At 45.7% G+C, this 22,290-nt stretch overlaps 1 protein-coding gene across 3 annotated transcripts in view; it reads right to left on the reverse strand.

The window, feature by feature from the left end:
* Positions 1 to 7,272: 7,272 nt before the first annotated feature.
* Positions 7,273 to 22,290, reverse strand: part of Rgl1 (ral guanine nucleotide dissociation stimulator like 1) — a 271,229-nt gene continuing 256,211 nt past the window's right edge. For all 3 annotated transcript variants that reach the window (XM_075988232.1, XM_075988230.1, XM_075988231.1), the window contains 5 exons: positions 21,136 to 21,225; positions 20,106 to 20,292; positions 16,567 to 16,821; positions 12,967 to 13,081; positions 7,273 to 9,668 (listed from right to left, as the gene is read on the reverse strand). In XM_075988232.1, the coding sequence (XP_075844347.1) occupies positions 9,481 to 9,668; positions 12,967 to 13,081; positions 16,567 to 16,821; positions 20,106 to 20,292; positions 21,136 to 21,225 (835 nt within the window). In that variant the 3' untranslated portion in view covers positions 7,273 to 9,480. The remainder of the gene's footprint in view (positions 9,669 to 12,966; positions 13,082 to 16,566; positions 16,822 to 20,105; positions 20,293 to 21,135; positions 21,226 to 22,290) is intronic.

Below are 22,290 nucleotides of genomic sequence, written 5' to 3' on the forward strand. Positions count from 1 at the left end.
ACAGCCTCCTCCGCTCAGGGTATCTGAGGCAAGGAAGAAAAGCCTAGTGGGTTTTATCCTGGCCCAGGCGGAGGAGAGAGAACTTAAGTCACACTACCACAAAGTACACAGAAAACGGTGCCTCTTCTATGACGAGGGCGGGAAAAGATGAACTTGCTTTCATGTTCAGGAAGAAATTTTAATGAAAGTATTAGACACTGGGAGGGATCCCAGGATGTCAGTATGCCATTAAAATTTGGGGGCCCAAATTATTCTGCTCTGCGAATTCACTGAAAACTCTCTCTCCCACTCTTATGGTCTTTCCCTCCTTTACCCCCGTTTCCTCCCCCCATTGTGTGTGTGTGTGTGTGCGCGCGCGCACGCGCGCGCGTGTGTGTGCATGCATGTGCGTGTGTGTGTTTGCTCCACTGTACATGTTCATAATTAAAATGGTCTTGCTTGGGCTGCTCTCACTGCACTGACTGCATTGCTCCCAACCCAAGCCATCCTTCCCTGCTCTGAGAGGGGGAGGGTGGAAAGAATGATGAATCGGCTGAGAATCAATTCTCTTCACTCTTGAATAAACTACATTTTTAGGCCCCTCCCTGGTTTCTTCAGCCTCATTTCCCTTGAAAGGGGTGTGCGAGTCAAATTCCATGTGAGAGCACTTCCAAGGTCCGAAAAACATCTGCTCCAAAGCCCCCGGGGAGCCTGCAGAGAACTCCTCTGTGCAGTTCCCAGCCCAGAGGTGTCCAGAAGCTCACTCCTGGAAGACTGCACAGCCTCCTGCTCTGTCTCAGAAATCCATCCATGAGAAAGTGTCCCCTCTGGAAGGAGAACCAGAGTGCGGAGCAGACAGGCCGGCCGGAACTGAAGTGTCAGTGTGGGAGCCTGAAGGTTCCGACCGCTATTCTAAGCCAGCCTGATACCATAAAAACTTGACAGGGATTGTATGAGTGTCCGACCTGACCATGCAGGGAAAACAAAACAAAAAAAAAAGAACGAGCAAATTTGAGGGAATGGGGATGTACATGGATGAGGAGGAAAGGGGGAGTCAGAAGAGCAAAGTCCTGATACCCAGAGGGATTCTGGGACAGAAGTACAAGAAGAGATGAGAAGATGCTAGGTCATGTCTGGAGGTAGTGATGCTGGTGCACTGGCTGGACAGGGGAGGAAGCAAGTAGAAGCTAGTGCTAGGGGGAGGTTTAACAGAGGTGTTACTAGTTACTTGGTCCTTGAAGTGACCACTTTATTCTTTGAAACCTACCACAGTGGGAGCGACGGAGATGGGGTTAGGTCTGCGATGAAACGGCGGGATAGCGATAGCCTGGATTCAGGCATATGTACTCCTCTGGACAACAGGGCCTTTGGAGCCAAAGCCCCTTCCTGCAGGACAGATGCAGGGATCAGACTCACAGAAGAGACACAGGAGAGACGGAGGCTTCTACTGAGTGAAGTTCTCTCACTGTATAACAGGCCTGCTGAAGGCTGGCCAGGGGAGAGCTGGTATGCCTGTCCTCATGAGTCTCTCTAGGCCACAGCCAAGAAACAAGCTGTAGGAGCCGCAGGCATGCTCCAACTCGTGACTCAGTCTTTCCCAAAGGCAGCAGCAGGCTAAGCTTTTCCCAGGGTGCTGTTCCACACACAGAAGCCTGCCTTGAAGATTTTCCCATCTCACACCTGGAATTTGGGCTGCTCTCCCTCTCAAGAATGTTGGAGCGTCCTTTCCTCAGCCAGCTGAGCCTGTGCGCCCAAGCGAGGAGCTTTTCCCACATAAGTGTTCACTTGACACTGGATAAACCTCAAGGGGTAGGAATGCCTATTAGTTAGGACTTTGCAGTTAAAGCAATAGGTAAATAATATAAGTTGTCTAAGGAAGTAAGCGGGCAGGGAGTCAGTCTCCTTAGGAGTCAGATCTCTGCCTCCTGCACCCTGCCACACACACACACACACACACACACACACACACACACACACACACACACACACACAAACTGCAGGGCCAACAAAATGTCTGAGAGCTCTCTCTCTCTGATTGATAGATGGGAGTCTGTAGCTCCAATCCATGATATATGCTATACTAATTATTCAACAAGTTATCAAATACACACACACCATAGTGTACATTCTCAGACAAGATTTTCCTGGAGCCTTGGCTGTTTGCTGTCATATAAATGAGGATTGTGGGTGTGTGGGAGAAAACAGTCATTTAGAAGGCTGCTTCCATTTCAAATTTGGCACCTCGATTTTTTTGAGAGGAAGCATGGGAGCAATGCAGAAGTGATTTTCAGTCATCTCTTGTTTAAAACGCTATCCTGGCACTCACTTATGTGTTTGTATACTTGACCGGACCCGTGACACATGGCGTTGTTCTGCTGATAAATGGTGGCGGGGTTGTGATGATTCCTCATGAAAAGCTGTGGTAGAGGATTTGGATACTGGCCATGAAAGCAGAGGCTGGGAGAACCTAGGCTCTCCCAGAAAGGGAAATCCTGTATCAACATACCCCCTAAAAGAAGTGGGGGAGGGGAGAGAAGGGAAGAATTGAGGGTATGGCTCAATTAGATTTCTCAAACTGCTAAGTAAAACAAAGTATTTCCACACAGGTTACAGGTTTCTGGGCAGGGATACCGAGGGCCCATATGCCATAGTAATTGACGTTTATGATCTAAAATAGACTGGCTTCTGTTGAATTTTTCTGCCTTTTACACAAATTCAAATCATTCTTTCTGATACTTCCTCCTTTTGGCATCGCTTGTCTTCAGCTTCTCCTCTGCCCCATGCCGCCCGCTCTTAGGTCTTCACCATCTATTCTAAACACTGTCTCCGATGGCTATGGAACATTCTAGAAAGAGACACCAGTGCTCGACAAGTTCTTTAGGTGTTTGTCTTTTGCCTCCCCTGCCCACAGACGCCGGACGTAGCCTCACCGTGATGGGGCCAAGAATGATGGCTGAAGTACCATGTCGGTCTGAACCGTAAGGCAGGGGATACCGAGTCCTGGGTCACTGCTAAAGAGACTCGCCTGGCTCCTGCTGTATTCACGCCAAAGGAAAAGAAAATCTCTGGTTTAAGTGACTGAGGTTGCTTGGTGGCTTCAGTCTAGCCTAGGTAGCTTAACAAATACTTCCAGTGGCATTTCATTTCAGACATCTCTCAAGGAAAACAGCAATGTAATTAACTTCTTCTATTGGGATTGTAATTAGTCTCAGGAGCTCCCCCATCCCACTGAGGTCAGAGCACAGCACTGCACAGCACAGCAGCCTCCTGCCGGCTTACCCTGTGTGAACTTGAAAGTGTTTCAGAGAGGCAATCTAAAGACATGAATGTAGGCAAAACTCTCCAAGATCAGTGTCTACGTGGGGAGAAGGGCTTGCTTTCTAGAATGGTTTTGAAAAATTCATCACATAATGCCAGAGGTCATGCCACATTATCAATTCCCTTTTAAAATACCCACTTGGTTCCTTTAGGGTTTAGGAGCCTGGCGCGCCAACGTGGGGCTGAATAAATCCACGTAAAACATGAGAAAGCCTGGAAAGGAATCCTAGACACAAGAGAACAGAGTAAACCATGGTCTCTGGTAGCATCATTTTCTCAGGTGGGCTCTGTTTAACAGAGGTCTTCCTGATTCAGCGGTAACAAAAACAAAACAGAGAAATCACGTGGTTTCAAAATGGCAACTTCCTGGTTCACCAGCACTATGGCTGACTCTTTCGGGAGGCCTGGCTATGAAGCATTTAAATGGGGTTTGTGAGCAGAGTGCTACAGCTTGCTTAATGGCAACATAGACCCACATTGTGCCTGAAAAATGGGGCAATGTACATGGCTCTCAGAGGCAGCAAACATGCCTCCTCCATGTTGAACTGGGGAGAGCAAGCAGGCAGGCCATGTTGGCCCTAGCCACACCTGCTCAGCATAAAGAAAAGAGTGTTTCTGGTCAGAAAATAATTACAGGTACATAAGACAGAGTCAGATAAAAAAGACCTCTAAATGGGTCACAGTGTTGAATAAATGTACATAGGCTTGGGAGAGACAAGAAATAGTTATAAAAGGAAGTAAATGGTTTTAAAAAATAAAACAAAGTCGTTAAAGAGAGAGTACAGTTATAGATTAAAGAAGATAATAAATTAAATATTAAAAGGTAACAGAGTAGAAACAAATAAGCCATATAAAGATGTGCCATGGCTCCTTTAAGAGAAGGCTTACTGACTCAGCATAAGAAGTGGCAGCTTCCTGGTTGTGCTGCCTGCCAGCATGAACTCTGGCTCTTTCAGGAGGCCGAGCACTTAAATTGGGTTTGTGAGCAGCATGCTAATAGTTGCTTAATGTTGACATAGACCTACCGCCACTCTGGAACTAGGGCAGGGTGCATGGCTCTCAGAGGCAGCAAACATGCCTCCATTATGTTGGACTGGGCAGAGCCGATGGGGGGGTGCAGCAGAATTGGTCCTAGCCATGCCTGCTTAGCATTTGGTCAGAAAATTTTATATATATATACATATATATATGTATATATGTGTGTATATATATATACATATATATATGCAATAAAGACAAATTCAGATAGAAAAGACCTCTAAATGGGTCACAGTGTTGGATAAATGTATGTAGACTTGAGAGAGTAAAAAGAGTATAGATAGCTATAATATAAAAGAGTATAGTCTTAGATTAAAAATAATAAAATAAATATTAAGTTGTAGAAAAAGTAAGAGTAAAGAAAAATAAGCCACATAAAGATGGAATATAGAATATACACAGAGAGTCTGGATCATGTATATGATTGTGTTTTCTTTATATTTTTTGACCGTGAATGAGCTAAGTACAGTGAGACATTTCGTAGTATGGGCTGCTAAGCTAAACTGACATATATATTTTTAAAGGTATCTTGACTTCATAATTTGGGTCTAAAGATTGTTACTTTGGAAAAGAGGTTCTTCTTTTGTTTCTACAGAGGATGAGAACCTGTGGAATCCTTCCACACTAAGGCAGTTTGATGGACCAAGACCCCCTGAAAGGTTGCTGTGAACACCCCCTAAAAAATTATTTCACCCAACAAAAAACAGGAAGCAGTTTGGAGAAGAAACTGCTATTGCATGGACTGCTTGATATTATGCTGTGTGAACTGGACATGCAGGACCCACAGAGAGATGACTGCTGAAGCTGACTAAAGAAGGTGAGACAGTCCTTCAGGGTTCCTGCTTCATGAAAGAGTCTGCCAGACATTTTGCAGGACACAGAAGAAAGTGACTGACGAATACTGCCAATATAGGTGGAACTGTCTTTGAAATTTACTGCTTCAGCCAGGCGGCTGTGGCTCACGCCTTTAATCCCAGCACTTGAGAGGCAGAGGCAGGAGGAGCTTTGTGACTTCGAGGCCAGCCTGGTCTACAAAAGCTAGTTCCAGGACAGGCTCCAAAGCTACAGAGGTTTTTTTTTTCTCAAAAAACCCAAATAAATAAGTAAATATAAATAAATTAATTAATGAAATTTCCTGCTTCGTGGAAAAGTCTGCTGGATACTATGGTCCTGTAGTCTGAAGATGGATGCCTGCAGCATTACAGAAGAACTGTGGGTGACTGTCCAGACAGTGGGATGTCTCTGTCAATTCTAGAGTTTTGGAAGTTGCTTACAATGCACTTCCTGACATGGGATGTACTCACTCATATTTGGTTTCTAGCCATAAACCAAGGACATTGAGCCTATAATTAGTGATCCTAGAGAAGCTAAATAAGGAGAACCCAAAGAAAAACATATAGGCATCCTGAATATTAACCTTCAGCAAGCGATGAAAGGAGACAGAAACAGAGACCCACATTGGAGCACAGGACTGAAATCTCAAGGTCCAAATCAGGAGCAGAAGGAGAGAGAGCACGAGCAAGGAACTCAGGACCACGAGGGGTGCACCCACACACTGAGACAATGGGGATGTTCTACTGGGAACTCACCAAGACCAGCTGGCCTGGGTCTGGAAAAGCCTGGGATAAAACCGGACTCTCTGAACATAGCGGACAATGAGGACTACTGACAACTCAAGAACAATGGCAATGGGTTTCTGATCCTACTGCACGCACTGGCTTTGTGGGAGCCTAGGCAATTTGGATGCTCAACTTACTAGACCTGGATGGAGGTGGGGGTTCCTTGGACTCCCCACAGGACAGGGAACCCTGATTGCTTTTCGGGCTGGGGGGGGGGACTTAATTGGGGGAGGGGGAGTGTAATGGGAGGCGGGGAAGAGACAGAAATCTTTAATAAATAAATAAATTTATAAAAAAACAATGCATTTCCTGTTTACTTAGATAATATTATATCCTTCTGGAGTCTTTGGTGGAGTTGAAGAATAGATAGTTGTAATTATAGTTATCCTTGGTTATGATAAAAAATAAAGTAGATATGAATGTTGTGACTGTAATTCTTGCTTGATAACTGTCTTGTTATATGTAATTTTACTATATTAAAGTTAAAACCTTCCTTTTTATTTAAAAATAAATGGGGAAATGGTGTAGAAAGTCCTTCTGTCTATGTGTTGCTTTTATTGATTAATGAATAAATCTGTTTCGGCCAGTGGCTTAGCAGAATAGGGCAAGGCAGGAGTTCCAAGCCGATAGAGGAGGAAAAAAGGCAGAGTTAGGGAGACATAATGTAGCTGCTGCCAGAGACAGAAGTGCTGGGACTTTACGCTGTAAGCCACATGGCGATACACAGACTAATTGGAATGGGTTAATCCCAGATGTAAGAGCTAGCTAGCTAGAGATACGTTTAAGCTATTGACCAAACAGCATTGCAAATAATATAGTTTCTGAGTGATTATTGGGTGGTCTGGGCAGCTAGGAACAAACAGGCGGCCTCCTACTATAGGAACCTGTAGGAAAGTAATTCTGGGTGACAATATAAGAACAAGAAGACTGTGTCGTATGTAGTCAGCTGAGATGACGTCCTCGTCCATGGAGGATTTCCTTGCGGTGGGAGCACCACCAACAGTTTCACAGCTGTCCAGATGGTGGCAGCACTGTGTCTGAGAAAGGCTCTAGGTGAGATAGCAAGGCCTACCTTAAATCCTCACCCCAGGTCCACAGCTTTAAAGGGCAGCCCCAGTGCCTGGCTCCTGAGAAAAGCAATGGAGCAAAGCAGCACCACTGACCATCTCTCTTCTCTCTCAGCGGACAGCCCTTGACAGTAGAGACGGCCACTGCCACTTGCTCTTCCTCTGTTCTGTCTAGTAGGTTCAGAAAATGCCTCTGAACCAATGCTGGCAAGCCCGCAGCCTGGGACCCACCCAATTAACAACACTTCAGATACAAGCCCTTCGGGTCTGGCAGCACATGCCAACCAAGTCCCAAACTAGTTTATTAGTTTAACCAAAAGGTAAACAGATGCTGGAGATGCAGAAAGACAAGCGTGCGAGCAGCTAGAAACAACATCCAGCTGTTCACCCAGAAGCAAAGTTAAAACGACTAACGTAGCATTAAATAAATGAGGCCATGTTTTATCCACTTGGGATTTCCACTGTCTTTTTTAAAAAAGGTAAATATACATATATACTTTTTTTTACACTGAAGAATATAAATCTAGTCTCTACATATACATATAATTACACAGGGTGAGCATGGGGCATAACACCTTTGTCTTGGGAGCCACACCCTAAACCAGGCCAACAGCTCCGCATTTAATTTTTGACCTTGACACTGAGAAAGCCAGGCTGAGGCTAGGTTTGCTTCAGTCTTACGATGGCTGTGATCCTTGCCATCTCCCCTCTATGCACAGAAGCACCAACCAAACAAGGCTCACCATCACCCCCACCACCAACAACAACAACAAAAGGAAAGTGCTTTCTGACTAGTTGACACCTAGCCGGTCTCCACAGCCCGGTCCAGTCTCCTGGAAACACCAATGGAATCTGATGACTTCTTGGCTCTCTCTTTGGTCCACTGCCACAAATTTCTGAGCTTTTCCTGGTGTTTCTTGTTGAATTCATATGGCTACTTAAATAACACAAACCCCACACAACCTTTTGGAGCTGTATATAATACACTGTTAGGAAAAAATAAAATGTTCCCTGTTACAATCCGGACATCATATCCTAGGTTCATCTTTTTATTTTTTTTTAATAAAAACTGATATTTGGGGAAATTTTTTTCTTAAAAAAGGGGACAACAGTCTGAAAGTGCTTCTTATATATGTCAACTGATCACATATGGCTTTTTCATTCAAACCCCAGCACAGCTCAGATCAGAAGCAAAAGCATGATAGTGTTGCTATAGACAAAAACGCCACTTGACATTAACGCTAAGAGCAGGTGTGGGTGGGAAGGGAAGAATGTCACTGTTTCCATCTAGAAGGATGCACCTCTTTGAGGAAAAGCTGAGACAGTGCACACCACCCCTTCTTTCCCTGTGACTAGGCAAAGGGATGCTACAAAAGTAAAGAAGGAAACCAGACACTGTTGTGAGCAGAGAACACTTTCTGAGGGGTTATTATGGGAGGTGGCTGCTCCGAAAAAGTTCACAGGCTTGAAATGATCAAATGCAGTCCATCGCAGTGGAAACGTCTACACCTGAGGAACAAATTGCACATAAGATAGAGGTACAAGGCTCCAAATGGCAAAAGACTCCAGACAGACACTTTTACATGCAAAAGGCAATCAGAAAGGCAATGAAGTCGCAGCACTCCAAGACAGGAGAGTCCAGACGAGTCACCATCCTCCTGCACTTTCTTCTCTGGCTGAAGGCTGTGGACACGGCTTCTTGTGCAGTAATGACTGTGGCATGTTCTTTAGGAGAGCACACAAATAACAGGGTTTCCAGAAATCGAAACAAGCTTGTGTTGACTCCAGAGGCATTGTGATGGGGACCAGCAAGGCACGCAGGCCTCTGAAGCTCTGGCGAATGCAGGCAGAGGGCAGAGACCACTGACTCATCCAAACCTTCCTGCGGGGGTTTTTCATGCAGCCTGTGGCCACTCCAACCTCTGCGGTTTGTTTTGTTCATTGGATGGCACGTGATTGAAAAAGTAATCCTCTCCCTTTACAAAAATAGAGTTTGGACTTCTAATACTGGCATGAAGAACACTCTGTATGGTAGATCTGATTTTATTTATTTAGAAGGTATGAGACTAGGTTCTCAGTCCCTTCTATTTCCCTGTAAAAAGTGACCTCAACTTTCCAGGCCATTGTGCAAATTGGTTTTTTCATAACCCAGAATATCCTGCAAAGTTCTTCTTATATACACACACTAGATACGTGTGTATGCATGTGGATATATGTATATATATTCAAATGTGGATCATTTTGTATTTCACTTCCAGGTCCAAGAGCATCAGTGAATCATTCATCCTTTCAATGTCAAATTCCCTTCCACTCTCCCCACATAGTGCTTTGTGCACATCTAAACTCAATAAATATCTGTTGGCGTCACCACTGATCCCCAACACTGGGGGGTGGCTGCAGTCACCACAGCCGTTCGTAGCCCCACTCTGCCTTTGGCGAGTAGGGACGTGCTGTTCCTTTCAGAGGGTGATCTTGCTATGTCTGTTACTCCAACAGCCCCGCTTAGCTGTCCTGGGCAATGTCAAGCTGGTCCGACTGCGTAGCTTCACCTGCTCCTCCGCTGAGTTCTTTTTGCGTAAAATGAAGTCAAAGTTCACTTGGCTGTTCATGGCATAAAAGACATTTGCAGAGTCTGGGATCACCAGTTCTAGAGGAGACAAGCAGACAGCAGCCGGTCAGTTTGTGTGGGCAGCCTCACTGACTGGCAGAAGTCAGTCTTGCCCAGACACAAGGCCTGGCAATGTGAACACTTCCTCATGACCAGCCCCCAAAACTTAACCCCCTCTGAAACTGAGCGCAAATAAAGCATCAGAAATCCCCCCTGAGAACTGACTGTTCGATACAGAATGTTAAAGCTTGAGGCAAGCGTGGGGGTAGGGGCACCAAGATGGTCCCAGGACCACACAGCTGGAATGGGAACTCCTGCCAACCCCCTGCTATCCGAGCACACACATGGGCCTCCGCCATCTGCAGAAGTCCTGATATGAACAAGACTTAAAGCAGTTTTCCTGACATCTTTCCTTGGATTAAATGAAAATATTTTTGACATAATCCCAAGTCAAACTCGTTAGCTATTCTTTTTGAGCTCTGTCTGGAGCTTGCCTTTCAACACTAAACAGCACCTACAGAAGGCAGTGCATGTCACTAACTTTTAAGCTATATTAAACTTCGATGATGCCCAACTGAACACTTGCAGTTTACAAACAAGGATGGTTGCCAGTGGAAATGTGACAAAGCAAAGTTGTTTATTCTGTTTTTAAAGGCACAGAATAAAATGGGCAAATGTGGGAACATCGGGACTTATGGCAGCGAGGTCAGGGAAGAGAGCGGCAGGGCTTTCCCGTTACAGACAGCACGAAGTGCGCTTCCTTCCATTGACTTCTTCACACTGGGACCCCACAATGAGCCCAAGACGATCAGGGTCTCCTCTGCTGACACTCCATGTACTCTGGTACCCCCAAGAGTCTTCTCACTCACACTCACCTATTTTGAGGGTCACAGTAAAACTAGTCCCATCTATAGAGCACTTGGCATTTCGACAAAACTCTCTCCAGTATGTTATTTATCTCCTAATTGCTCTATGGTGTGTGAGGGACCAGAGAGGGCTTTTGTCTCCAGATTAAGTGACAAAGAGCCATGGCTGGCAAGGTCAGGCACTTGTGGAGACCACTCAGCTGGTGGCACAGTGAGCCTGGGTTTCACTCGTTGGACCACTGCATCCTCAGACCCCACAGGTTACAATTCAACAGGACACTTTTGGATTTATGGTTTCACTGCAACTGCATTTCAGTGTTATAACTGGAGGTTTGGAGATGGCTCCACCTGAAAAGTAATTGCTTTATAGGGACAAGGACCTGAGTTCAGTTCCAAGAACCTATACAAAAAAAAAAAAAAGAAAGAAAGAAAAGAAAGGAAGAAAGAAAGAAAAAAAGCTGGATTTGGAGCTGGAGAGATGGCTTAGGGTTAAAAGAGCACTGGATGCTCTTCTAGAGGACCTGGGTTCAATTCCCAGCACCCACAACCATCTGTAATTCTAGTTCCAAGGAATCAGATTCCCTCTTCCGGCCTCTGCAGATACTGCATGTACATAATACACAGACGTGTGTGCGTGTGCGTGCGTGTGTACATATATGCATGTATGTGCGTATGTGTATAAACTTAAAAAGCTAGGTATGGACACACACTAGCAATTCTCACTGAGAAAGCAGAGACATGGGAATAGGTTCCTGGGGGTTGCTGGTAAGCCAGCCTAACCTACGTGGTGTGCCCCACGCTAGTAAGAGCGCAGTCAACAGTGCCCATGGAATAATATCCAGTGTTGACTTCTGGCTCTGTGTGCACCTGCACACATGTGCATCCCTCCCCCCACAAATTATAATTGTGAAAGTTTTATCCTACAAACTCAGGCAAAGGCAGACAACTGAAAACCTCCAGCAGGCAGCTGGGACAGGACTGCTACGAACACTGCAGCTTTTAATGTCAGGGAAAGGCACTGTTTGAACCTTCGCTACTCTTCTCCAAGTCAAAGACAGAACTCTGGAGATCCGTTGGCCAAATAGCTGTTTTCCCTCCACACCCCCAATGACAAGATTCCCCTTGATTTCCCTGTCGCTGAGCAGCACGCCCCTAGGATGAACCATTAGTGTGGGTCTGCAGGCAGGGCTAGTGGCGGCCAACAATGGGTGCTGTCACTTCCCTTCTCGGAGTAGTCAGGCCTCCGCAGTGTGAGAGAGAAGTTATTTACCTGCCCACCTCTGTCCCAAAGCCCACCCCCAACTCAGATGAGCAGATATACAGATACACTATTTACCCAGAGAGACCTTTGGAAAGCATGTTTTAAATAGATAGATACACTATTTGTTCAGAGAGGCCTTTGGAAAGCATGTTTTAAATAGTGAGTTCTTGACTTCACAGATGCATTTCATCGTTCTTCAGTTACCAAAGATCTGTCATAAATTTAAAACAAAAATATCCCCCTACACACACAATTTTTTTTAAACACTGAAGCGAAACAGGTGAGAAATTCTGCCTTGAGTCCTTCTGAGTCACGCAGGACTGAAAACCACAGTGTCTACTAAATAAAGTGTGTGTCTACCTGCTGCTTCCCACTCCTGACACGCAGAGACTGCCCAAGAAACCCCACTTCTCGTGGGGAACACAAACTATGGGTAAGAGGAATTCTATGGAAAGGGAGCCTGAGAGTTGGGAGCAGCTGGAGACACTGGATGCTACAGTAAGGTGGTGTGCAGCTGGCCACCCTGTGTAGTTAAAATACACCACCAGGGGCACGAGAGGGTTCTGAGAACTCCTGATATGCGAGCGTGAGAATCTGAGTTTGGATCTAGCACCCACATAAAAAGCTGTGTGCCTGTAGCCACGCCCTGTCAGGGAGGAGATGGGGGATTGCCTGGCCTTGCTGGCCACCAGTCTTGCTCCAGGCTTGGTGAATACAGACCACCCATTGTACTGCTCTGGATAAGGACACACACACACATCTGTGAATACACTATACACACACACACACACACAGCTGTGCATACACTAGATACACACACCTTTGCATATACCACACATACCTGTACACACACTACACACACATACACACACACACACATGGCTATAGCACACATACCTGTGCATGCACCACATACACCCAGCTGTGCATACACCACACACAAAAATACACACATACACACACTTGTACATATACCACACACATACCTGTGCATGTACCACACACACACCTGTGCATACAATGCACACACACACACCTTTGCATACACTAGGCACACACACGTGTGTGCACACATGCACACACATACACTCATGCCACTAAGTTCCAATGAAAGAAACTGAAACACATTACATGCCCTTTCTGCTGTCAGCAGCTGAGAGCAAAATGTGCACACTGCTGCCACCTGCCGCACAGAGGATAACATGCCCACCTTTGTCCTCCGAGATGACTTGGACCAGCTCGTATTCCTCGGCTGGGTCTGAGTCTAGATTGTGCTTCATCATCGCTCTCTGGATCACAGCAGGAGTCTTATCTTGGCTTGTCAGCTGCAAAGGCAATGAAGGCATCAGTGACATGCTTAGCTCATGTTTCCTAAGCTCCCGAGCTCTTACATTTGCTGTCTCGTGTGGCACATACTTCTCTAGGAAGGACGGAGTAGGTGGCATTAGAATGGGACAGAGAGCCAGGACGCCCGAGTGTTAGTTAGTACTACTTCCAACTGAGTGGTCAAAGGATGGCAGGCAGGCAGGCACAGAGCCCTCTACTGAAATGGGGAAAACACATATTGCCTAGCACCCCACACGACTAAAGTTTCCAATAAAATAATATATAGGAACTATGAAAAATGTAAGGCATTATGAGTCCTGGGCCAATGTGATCTTCATGAGCTGAGCTGATGCCATGATAACAGTTGACAACCAACAGAAAGAAATGGATGCGATTCTGCCCATTGGGGGTGGGCATATGAGACTCTGTGACCCAGCAAACCATTTGCTAATAGAAATGAAAACCTATGTCCACAAAGGGACTTGTGCACAATATTCATAACAGATTCATCCACAACATCCCAAAGTTTGAATCAAGCAGGATCTTCATTAATACTACAGGAGAATGGGTAGCAAAATGGTGGCCTGCTGGCTGCTGAGCCACTAAAGACCTGACGGAGCACTGACAGCTGCAGCAAAGAGAGAATCCCACAAACGCGTTGAGTACCAGAGAACACGACCCTGCATCTGTGTCACTAGAAGACTAGGTTAAAGGGACTGATTGGAAGTACTGTAGGGAGTCTGGTGTGGCTGGAAACAGCCTTCATTCCATTTCAGATGTTGGACAGACAGATACATACAGAGATTTTAAAACTCAAAGAACTGAACACTAAGATTTGAATTGTATCCTAACCATATTTCAATAAAATAAGCTCCGAATTAAAGACAAAGGTTCTGTTCATCCCCAGTTTGATCTTTTCTTTATCTCTGCCCACTAGTTGGTGGTGATCAAGAGCTCAGGTGACATCTAAGAGGCCATCGACACGCCATACCTTGAATGATTTCTTTAAAGACTAAAGAAGTGAATGAAGACTCCGATTGTGCATATTTCAAAAGGAAAGTTGCTCTCACCAGGAGGTGAGAAAACCTGCTGGCTAGGGTTTGGCACACATGCACATGCGTGCATGCACACACACATATCTGATTTCCTCCGGGGCCTAAGTGCCTCCCTGTGACCCAGGCAACAGCTGCTGTGATTCAGTAAGCAGCAATAAGGGCCGTGTTGATTTGCCTATTACAAAACACCTGGCTTATGTACTTATAAGGAAGAATTGGTGCACACAAAATTTTAAGGGAGGAAAATATATATTTTTGATAATATAAAGGAAATTATCAGCAAGCAGTAGATTAGTAGTGTGAGCTAAAGGAGGAAGGACGCCTGTGGGGTAAATGATAGGAAGAGGAGGTAGGTTCTGGTTTAGAATCTATTTAGGAGAAAGCCAGGCTACAAAACAAGGGCAGGACCAAGGGCTTTCCTTGGGCATTTAGTACTTTGTACGACAAAAGCTAGAGAGAACTAACTGTTACAATCAGTATTACCAGCGGAGAGGGCTCCAGGCTTCATCCTGGGAATCATAAAGGACCCAGGAAGGGACAGCAAAGGGAGCTATGCTCCCGAATCCAGGCCCTATCCCAAGGTAGGAATACCCTGGAGATTCCTCTGTTTATTGCCTCCCCAACACCAGGACATCCCATTTGATCTAAGATGTCTCCTGGATGTACTGTTTTCCCTCACCAGCAGAGCACACAGCCATGGGCATGGCACACGGTGTAACTGTACTGTAATTCTGAGGCACTGTGGCTGTACGGGTGGCCCACAGCTCTCTGGCTGGCATGTGTAACAGAACAACTACTACTGATGCCCTGGGATCCCGGGGGGCTGCTTCTCTAGTGCATTTTGTTAGTTACTCCCTTCTACTAGTTGAACTGGGTCTCATCCTACACTCATTTCCACCCCACGGGGCTGAAAGATATGTGCTACTGGACTCCGATACCGGTCCCACATCCCTGTGTTTCTGACAATCTATTAAACGGTGTCATCTGGATGTCCCAATTTATAGACCCTGAAACCTTCTCCTCTAGCAGTTCATATCTCACTGATGGTCACAGGCCACCAGGCTGACAGATGGCCCCAAATTCTCCTTCTTCCTTAGGAATCCTCCCTCTTCTGTACCCTCCACAGCAGTTACCAAAAGGCTGATAAGGGCATGAATGGATCTTACAATAATATCTCATAAGACGCCTCCCATATCATCTCTAGCCACGGGACTGTTATTCAAACCCTTATCATGCCATGCAGAAGAGATGGGAGCAGCTTCCTAGCTTGCTTCCCACCCACAGTGCCCCTCCCACCCCACCTCTGCAGAGCAGCAGGCTTCCACAAGGCCAGTTACTCTTCTAGTGAACAACTCTGATGGTTTCTTAACACAATTCCTCCAGGGAGACCTTATTGCCTATAGAATTAACACAAAGTCCCCTGCGGAGGCTGCAAGACCATTTTCAATCTGGTCTGGCTTCTGTTAGAACATTTAGTGTCTCTCTCTCTCTCTCTCTCTCTCTCTCTCTCTCTCTCTCTCTCTCTCTCTCTCTCTCTCTGCCTAGGGCAATAACTAGTAACAACACATGCTCAGTAATTACTGTGTTCAACGAATGGGTCAGCAAATTAACGGGATATTAAAAGACAGCAACTCTGCACCACTTACAGCACATCCAGGCCTCAGCTTGGACGCAAATGATGACAATGAAAGTGGAAATGGGATTTATTGTAGATTTTGCTGCAGTGAAGAATTCATCATTTATTTATTTGGGTATATGACAGACCCTATCAACTAAGGAATTTAGTCATCTAACACAAGACCTACACAGTCAAGGTTATTACCATGAGAGGTATGTATTCCAAAAGGCGACCATCATCAACACGAGCTTTGACATTTCCCTAGTTGAATGTAGGTTTTGTAAGAAGCACATAAAACCCAGTTCTAGTCACCTATTATATGTAGCTTCTTGCTGACCCAAACTACCTCCAGCATCACCATCCTCTTTAGGAGCTAGGCTGGAGTCAAATGACTGAAGGAGAAAGCTCTGCCACCAAGGACCGCACTACTGAAAAGACATGTCAATTTACTCATCAATCTAAACACTGGAAGAGTTCCAAGAAGACATGCGAAGCAGGGGCATCCTCCCTGGGCTGCTGTCAGACAGTCACCCACATCGACCATCATGAAATGGGACACCAACCTGCATGAATAGGCTTAAATAATTCTTAACATGCCAGAACTATATCCCACACACACCTGCACCATTAGATAAACATACCATCATTTATGTCCAGGAAGATGTTGCTGCTTTCATGTTGGTTTTGGGTGCACACAGAGACAGGTATTATAAATACCATGCGTATTCAAGGGCACCAATCTGCACAGTTGACAGACACACAGGCATGGGCTCTTCCCATGGAGACCCTCCCAGACAGGATGACCCCTTACCATGATGCTCTTGTACATGTTGCCATTGTTGTCTTCTATACTGATGCGGATGATGCAGGTGTCCTCGTTCTGCTGATTGTAAACGGGAGGCAGTACTGTGGAGGTAATGGATGTCACGGAGACGGAACGTTTGTGGACTTTTGGGTTGTTGTTGCAGGTTGGAGGGGAGGACAGGGGGTTGATTAAGGATGACATCCCTGAGGAATTCGTGTCCATGGAATGAATCGAGGAACATGAAGAGGAGGACTCCGAGAGCTGCAGGCGTTAACACATCCCCAAAGGAAACAGAACCATTAGACCCTGGACTAAGCATGCGTCACCATTTTCAAGACAGAAGTAGATATGGAAACTGATCAACTTTAGCTACTTCGTCCTCAGTGTCTCATGTGTCTCTTGAATCTGCTCTCACCACACACCTACAGACCATGGGCTGATGGGACTGTCAGTGACTCCGTGTGATCCAATCACTGAATCTAGGGAAAGGCACCTTGGTTCTTTGCTTTTCTGTTTTTAGTCGCTTATATGAAAGTCAACCAGGAGATGGCAGCAGATATCAGCTTATACAGGCCACATACGCTGCAGTAAGTCAGTTTACAGATGCTAGGAAGCCTTCCCTACAGGAGCTTGCTGATTCTCACCATCAATGCAGCCATAGAGAACATTCTATCCCAGTTCCATTTCACAACCAGATTTTGTAGTAGGACACAAATGCCTTTATGTTTAAAGGCTTCTAAGATAAGGACTACAGTCTATGCAGTTTTGCAGGAGGAGGTGCAATCACAGATCACCTGAATTCTTGATAAGAACTACAGTTTAGGTAGTTCTCCTGGGGAGAGGGGCGAGGGTGTGATCAGAGATCACCTGATCCTTTTTACGACTAGAGAAGCCCAAGGCCCGGACAGAACACTGTCCGCGGGTTCATCCACCCAGTCTCATGGCTACAGGAGCACTCCACTCCCCCTTTGCCATGGTGTCCACACAGCAACGTGCAGCACGCTGCAGCAGGAACTGTGGTGAGTTGGCCAATGTGCGATTGCCCTGATCTACTGCCATGAGACTGGTAATGACCTTTCACCTCTCCTCACCTAGGTCTCACAGCATCACAACAGTGATAAGACCACGAATCAGGAGAATCTGGTCACTTGCCCGAAAGACACACAGCCTTTGAGTATCTCTGCCACTTTCCCCATTTGCTGGTAGGTCCAGCAACATACACTTCCACGATCTATGTCGAGGCCACTTGAGAAATGTGTGTCTGCAGCTAGTGAGCTTCTCTGCGTAACCAAATATTCAAGGTACACCCAATATTAATTACCAGACAAAGAGATGCATAAAACTCACCAGAATGTATTCCCCACACAAAACCATTAAAGTGAGCCATTTAAATGTCAATTATTACAGAAAACTTTGCTTGTGTGTGTATACGTGTGTAATATGTGGAATGGGCCAAGCTGAATTATAATAATCCTATAACATATTCTAGAATTCATTGAAAATCAATACTAATGTCTTCCCTATGTGTCTGCCCTTCCACAGAAACAGATTAAGAAACTTGGCTTTCTGATAATGTGGCTTCTAAAAAAGTAGGAACTATCTTTACTTTCTTAGGGGCTGCTTCCTCCTACGGCACCCTATGTTAAAGACAATTTCACAACATGGGAGTTCTATTGCAGCTAGCTAGCTGCAAGGCCAGCTCTGATACGCAGAGTCAACAATGGGACTGTCATGCTGTCATTTACTTATATGTTGCTGTTGTTTGGATTTTTTCTTCTGTGTCCCCAAGTGACTCAGCTTGAGCACTTGCTCAGAGTGGGTAATTTGAATTGCATAATTTTGTCTGTAAGTGTATTGGCCAAGAAGGTCCATTTTCCAAATGCTGGTTGATTTTTTTCACTTTCACATTCCATTTCCCCATGATTTTGATAACACTTAACAGAGACGATAAGACATTAAGGATGGTGAGGTTCCATGAGTTATAAAAGAGTATCTGACAGGCCTCATATTCCTGGTGAGAATGTCAGTGGTAAGGAGTGGCATGAAAATAAATGTTTATAAGCGATAAGGAGCATGAAGAAACAGGAATGCAAATACACTTTACTTTTAAAGAAAACAGCGTGTGTGTGTGTGTGTGTGTGTATGTGTGTGTGTGTACAGGTGTGCTGCTGGGGCGGAAGCCAAGGCTTTGTCCCTGCCAGTCATGCATCCCGCCCTGCCCAGTCCTGCGCTACATCCTAAGCCTAATCTCCGTGCTCCCCTAAGGGTAATGTGCCCTTACTCTACCTAAGCTCCAACAGATTGATTCCACTTCCTTCCCAGACAGGGACAGAAACCCCTCAGAGATGTGAGGGTGCCACAGCCGTGGCCACTTTCCTATGGCATTCACCAGCAGATTACAGAACCCAGAAAGCATCGGGCTCTGTGAAAAAGCAAATGAGTAGGGCCTCATTCTAGATTTTAAAAGAATCTGTGTGTGAGAGAAAGAGATACATATCTGTGTATGGATGTGTGTGCACAATTATGTGTGTGTGCAGGTGTGTGTGTGCCAGGGCACAGGATGTGCGAGGACAACCTCAGGTATCTGTTCTTGTCTTCTGCCTTGTCTGGGACAGGCTGTTCACCATTTGTACAAAGAGCAGGCCAGCTGACCTGGGAGCTCCCAAGGGGCCCCCTGTCCCGTCTCCCGTCTTACTGTAGAAGTACAGATATTTTCTCTTACTCATTTGTGCAGCCGTGAGAAATGGACTGGATGAGGGTCCCACTATCGGCACTTACAGCTTGCCATCTATTTCCACTGTGGTAGATGATATCATCATTATCAACTCCTCACCCTGCTGCAGACTGTGACCTTTGCCCTGGGAATTTGTTTCACGGTTCCTCCCACTGAAGTCGGGTCTATCTCCCTGCTTCAGTTACTTATTTTAATGTGACTGCTTTAAGCAGTGGAATGTTGGTCCATACGACTAAGGAAAGGCTCTCTGGGTATGTTTACAGGGTGGGGCTTCTTCTTCTCTTCTGCATACATTTCAGCATGCTAAGAGAGTCTTCTGAAAAGTCCATTACTCCAAATGAATGACAGGTAAGTGAACAGACTTGGGTTAAAAACTGTGGTGTAAGGCCAAGCCTGACCCAAAGCAGCCAGCCCCCTACAAACACGGTGGCTGCTCTAAGTCACTGAGTTTGACAGTGCTTTTCCTATGTGACGTGGGTGTGGGACAAGTGTGGCGAAGGCAGCGCGTGACACCAAAACGCTGGCTTATCTCCATTTCTTACTCTTTGTTCCTTCTCAAGCAGTCCTGATTCTCTTGACTAAAGCATTCTTATTTCAGGGACCACAATCCTTTGGTGCATTTCAGCATAAAAACGTCTCAAGGCACAAATGAATAAGCCAATCAATCTCCTTAGCACTTTGCAGCTACGTCTCTGAGGAATGGGTCCCCAGAAGGGGCTGTCTCGGACACCTACTGAAAACTCTGAAACAAGACATTCTTCATGTGGCCAACTGCATGCTGGGGGCTGCAAGAGGAATGAGAATTATGTACCTTCTTTTGAGGTTCATCTGGTGTGTCCATGGGTGTGATGGAACCCTCCTCAGCCTCTGAATGGTTCGACTCACAGGATGACACGCTGACCGAGTCCATGCTCTCCCCAGAGCTCCCACTGGCCGTGGACTTGGGCTGCTCTTTGGTGGGAGTGCTCCCAGTGATGATGTCAGACCCCAGAAACAGTCTGCAGAGAACAGAATGCCAAACGTGCTGGCTGTTACAAACCTAGAACGCATGCCCGAGCACATGATGAGTGCCGATTAAGCCCTTAAGGTTTTTCAATCTTATATGTTCTGTTGTACATTTAAAAAAAAAAAACAAACTATAATATTTCTAACGAATAGTAGTGACTATCTTGTTCCAGGAAATTATGTCAAACCCCAAACAGCGCATAGGTTGTTTAATGATGCAGCCTTTCCAAGTCACTGGTCCTCCATCTTTGAGCAGTCTATGGAGCACTGTGGCAGGTCAGAATACCAGCACCCTGCCCCTTATTGCTTCCTGCCCTAAAATGAACTTGGAACTTTTTGCAGCTGGAAGAGGTGGGCGTGCTCCGGATAAGAAACCAAGGAAGAACACTTCTGCTTTGAGTCATCTGGAGAACTACAATAACCCAAACCCCTTCCCCATAAAACAACCATGTAAGAAATACTAAAACCTCTTTTCAGCTGAGGTGGCATTAGCTGTAAGGGAAATCCCTACAGACCTTAAGGAAAAAGAGAACTGAAAATCAGAAGTTGGTGAGCTATTTCTGAAGCTGCTCTCTTTGGGAAATGGGAGGTATGAATGTTGGCAAAACAGTCATTTAAAAAAACAACACACCTTAATTATAAATAATAATGGGGTTCCATTTGATGTTTGCATTCACATATACAGTGTGAACCGTGAATTGGTTGCAGATTTAACACGTACACAGTATGCTGTGTTCCGTGAAATGAGGGTTCTGTTTATGAAAGGAAGGATGCTAAACCTTAGTCCTCTATACAAAGCCAGGCACTCAAAACGCTCCTGGGCGGGGGGCACTCACAGGCTCAGCCTCTTCACCATGCTCTTCCGAGGCTTAGGCGAGGTGGTGCTGGCATCGGCAGCTGCTTCAATCTCACAGGAGAGAGCATAGCTGGAAAAGATGGGAGGTCCGAGGTCAGTGTTTAAGCACAGAACTGACTCCCAACTCACGTGGTTTGCTGGAACACGGGATCTAGAGGAAGGTTCTGAATATCAAGTAAAGCTGTAGACTACGGTGCTCGGGCATGGATATCAGAGGGTGTTCGCTTGTGGCCGCACTCGGCACACTTACACTGCGTGCCTCCCCTTCTCCCTACTCCTCTCACCAGCAGATGAACAGAGCCTGCTCCGTTCTGTAGGCTGTGATACAAGGACGTGTGACTGGCAGCAGAAGCTGACTGCAGCCTGCCCTGGGATCATCCTCATCCCACCGCAAGGCTTGAGCTTGAGGAATCCTCCCCGCTCAACGACCCCTACCACCATTTCTTTTCTGCTTCCTCCTCCCAATGTGCTTGTGTTTATGGGCACAACACACATACTTTTATGGTAGAAAAATGAAAGAAGGTATTTATGTAGACTATCTAACCTTTGGGGAACAGACATAAGCAATTATGTTATTTATAAAGATATATAAATATAACTACAAACCTTATCTTTAATTGTCAAAACCTGCTTAATTAAAAATACCCAGGCTTCAGGTATTGGTATTGGTCGGCCAGGCAAACAGTAACTGATGCAAACACAAGAGGAGCATCTATCTGAAGTGCGTCTTGTCCAAGCCTGGAGCTGTGTCCAGCACAGGCACCAGGTGAGTAGCAGGCAGGCCACGATGGCCAGCCTTAGGCCATCACCGCTGAGGCAGTAATCAGGCAGGCCTGGCAGAATCAGCTATGCCCCTCAAAGCCCTTAAGTCCCCATTGACAAATACTTATTTTGCTGTCAATTTCACTCTTCCATATGATAAATCTTCAAAGAAAATCTGAGGTCTACTTCAGCGATCGGCAACTTTCTCTGAATCAGACCAGATAGTAGGTATTTTAGGTGGCAGGCCATATGGTCTGCCTTTAACGCATGAGAGCAACCACAGACAGGATGTAAATGAATGGGCTCTATTTCGCTAAAGCGTTATTTAGGGATCCTGAAATTTGAATTTCAAGTAACTATCTCATGCCGTATT

The sequence above is a fragment of the Microtus pennsylvanicus genome, chromosome 10 (assembly GCF_037038515.1).
Source record: "Microtus pennsylvanicus isolate mMicPen1 chromosome 10, mMicPen1.hap1, whole genome shotgun sequence".
Lineage (NCBI taxonomy): Eukaryota > Metazoa > Chordata > Mammalia > Rodentia > Cricetidae > Microtus > Microtus pennsylvanicus.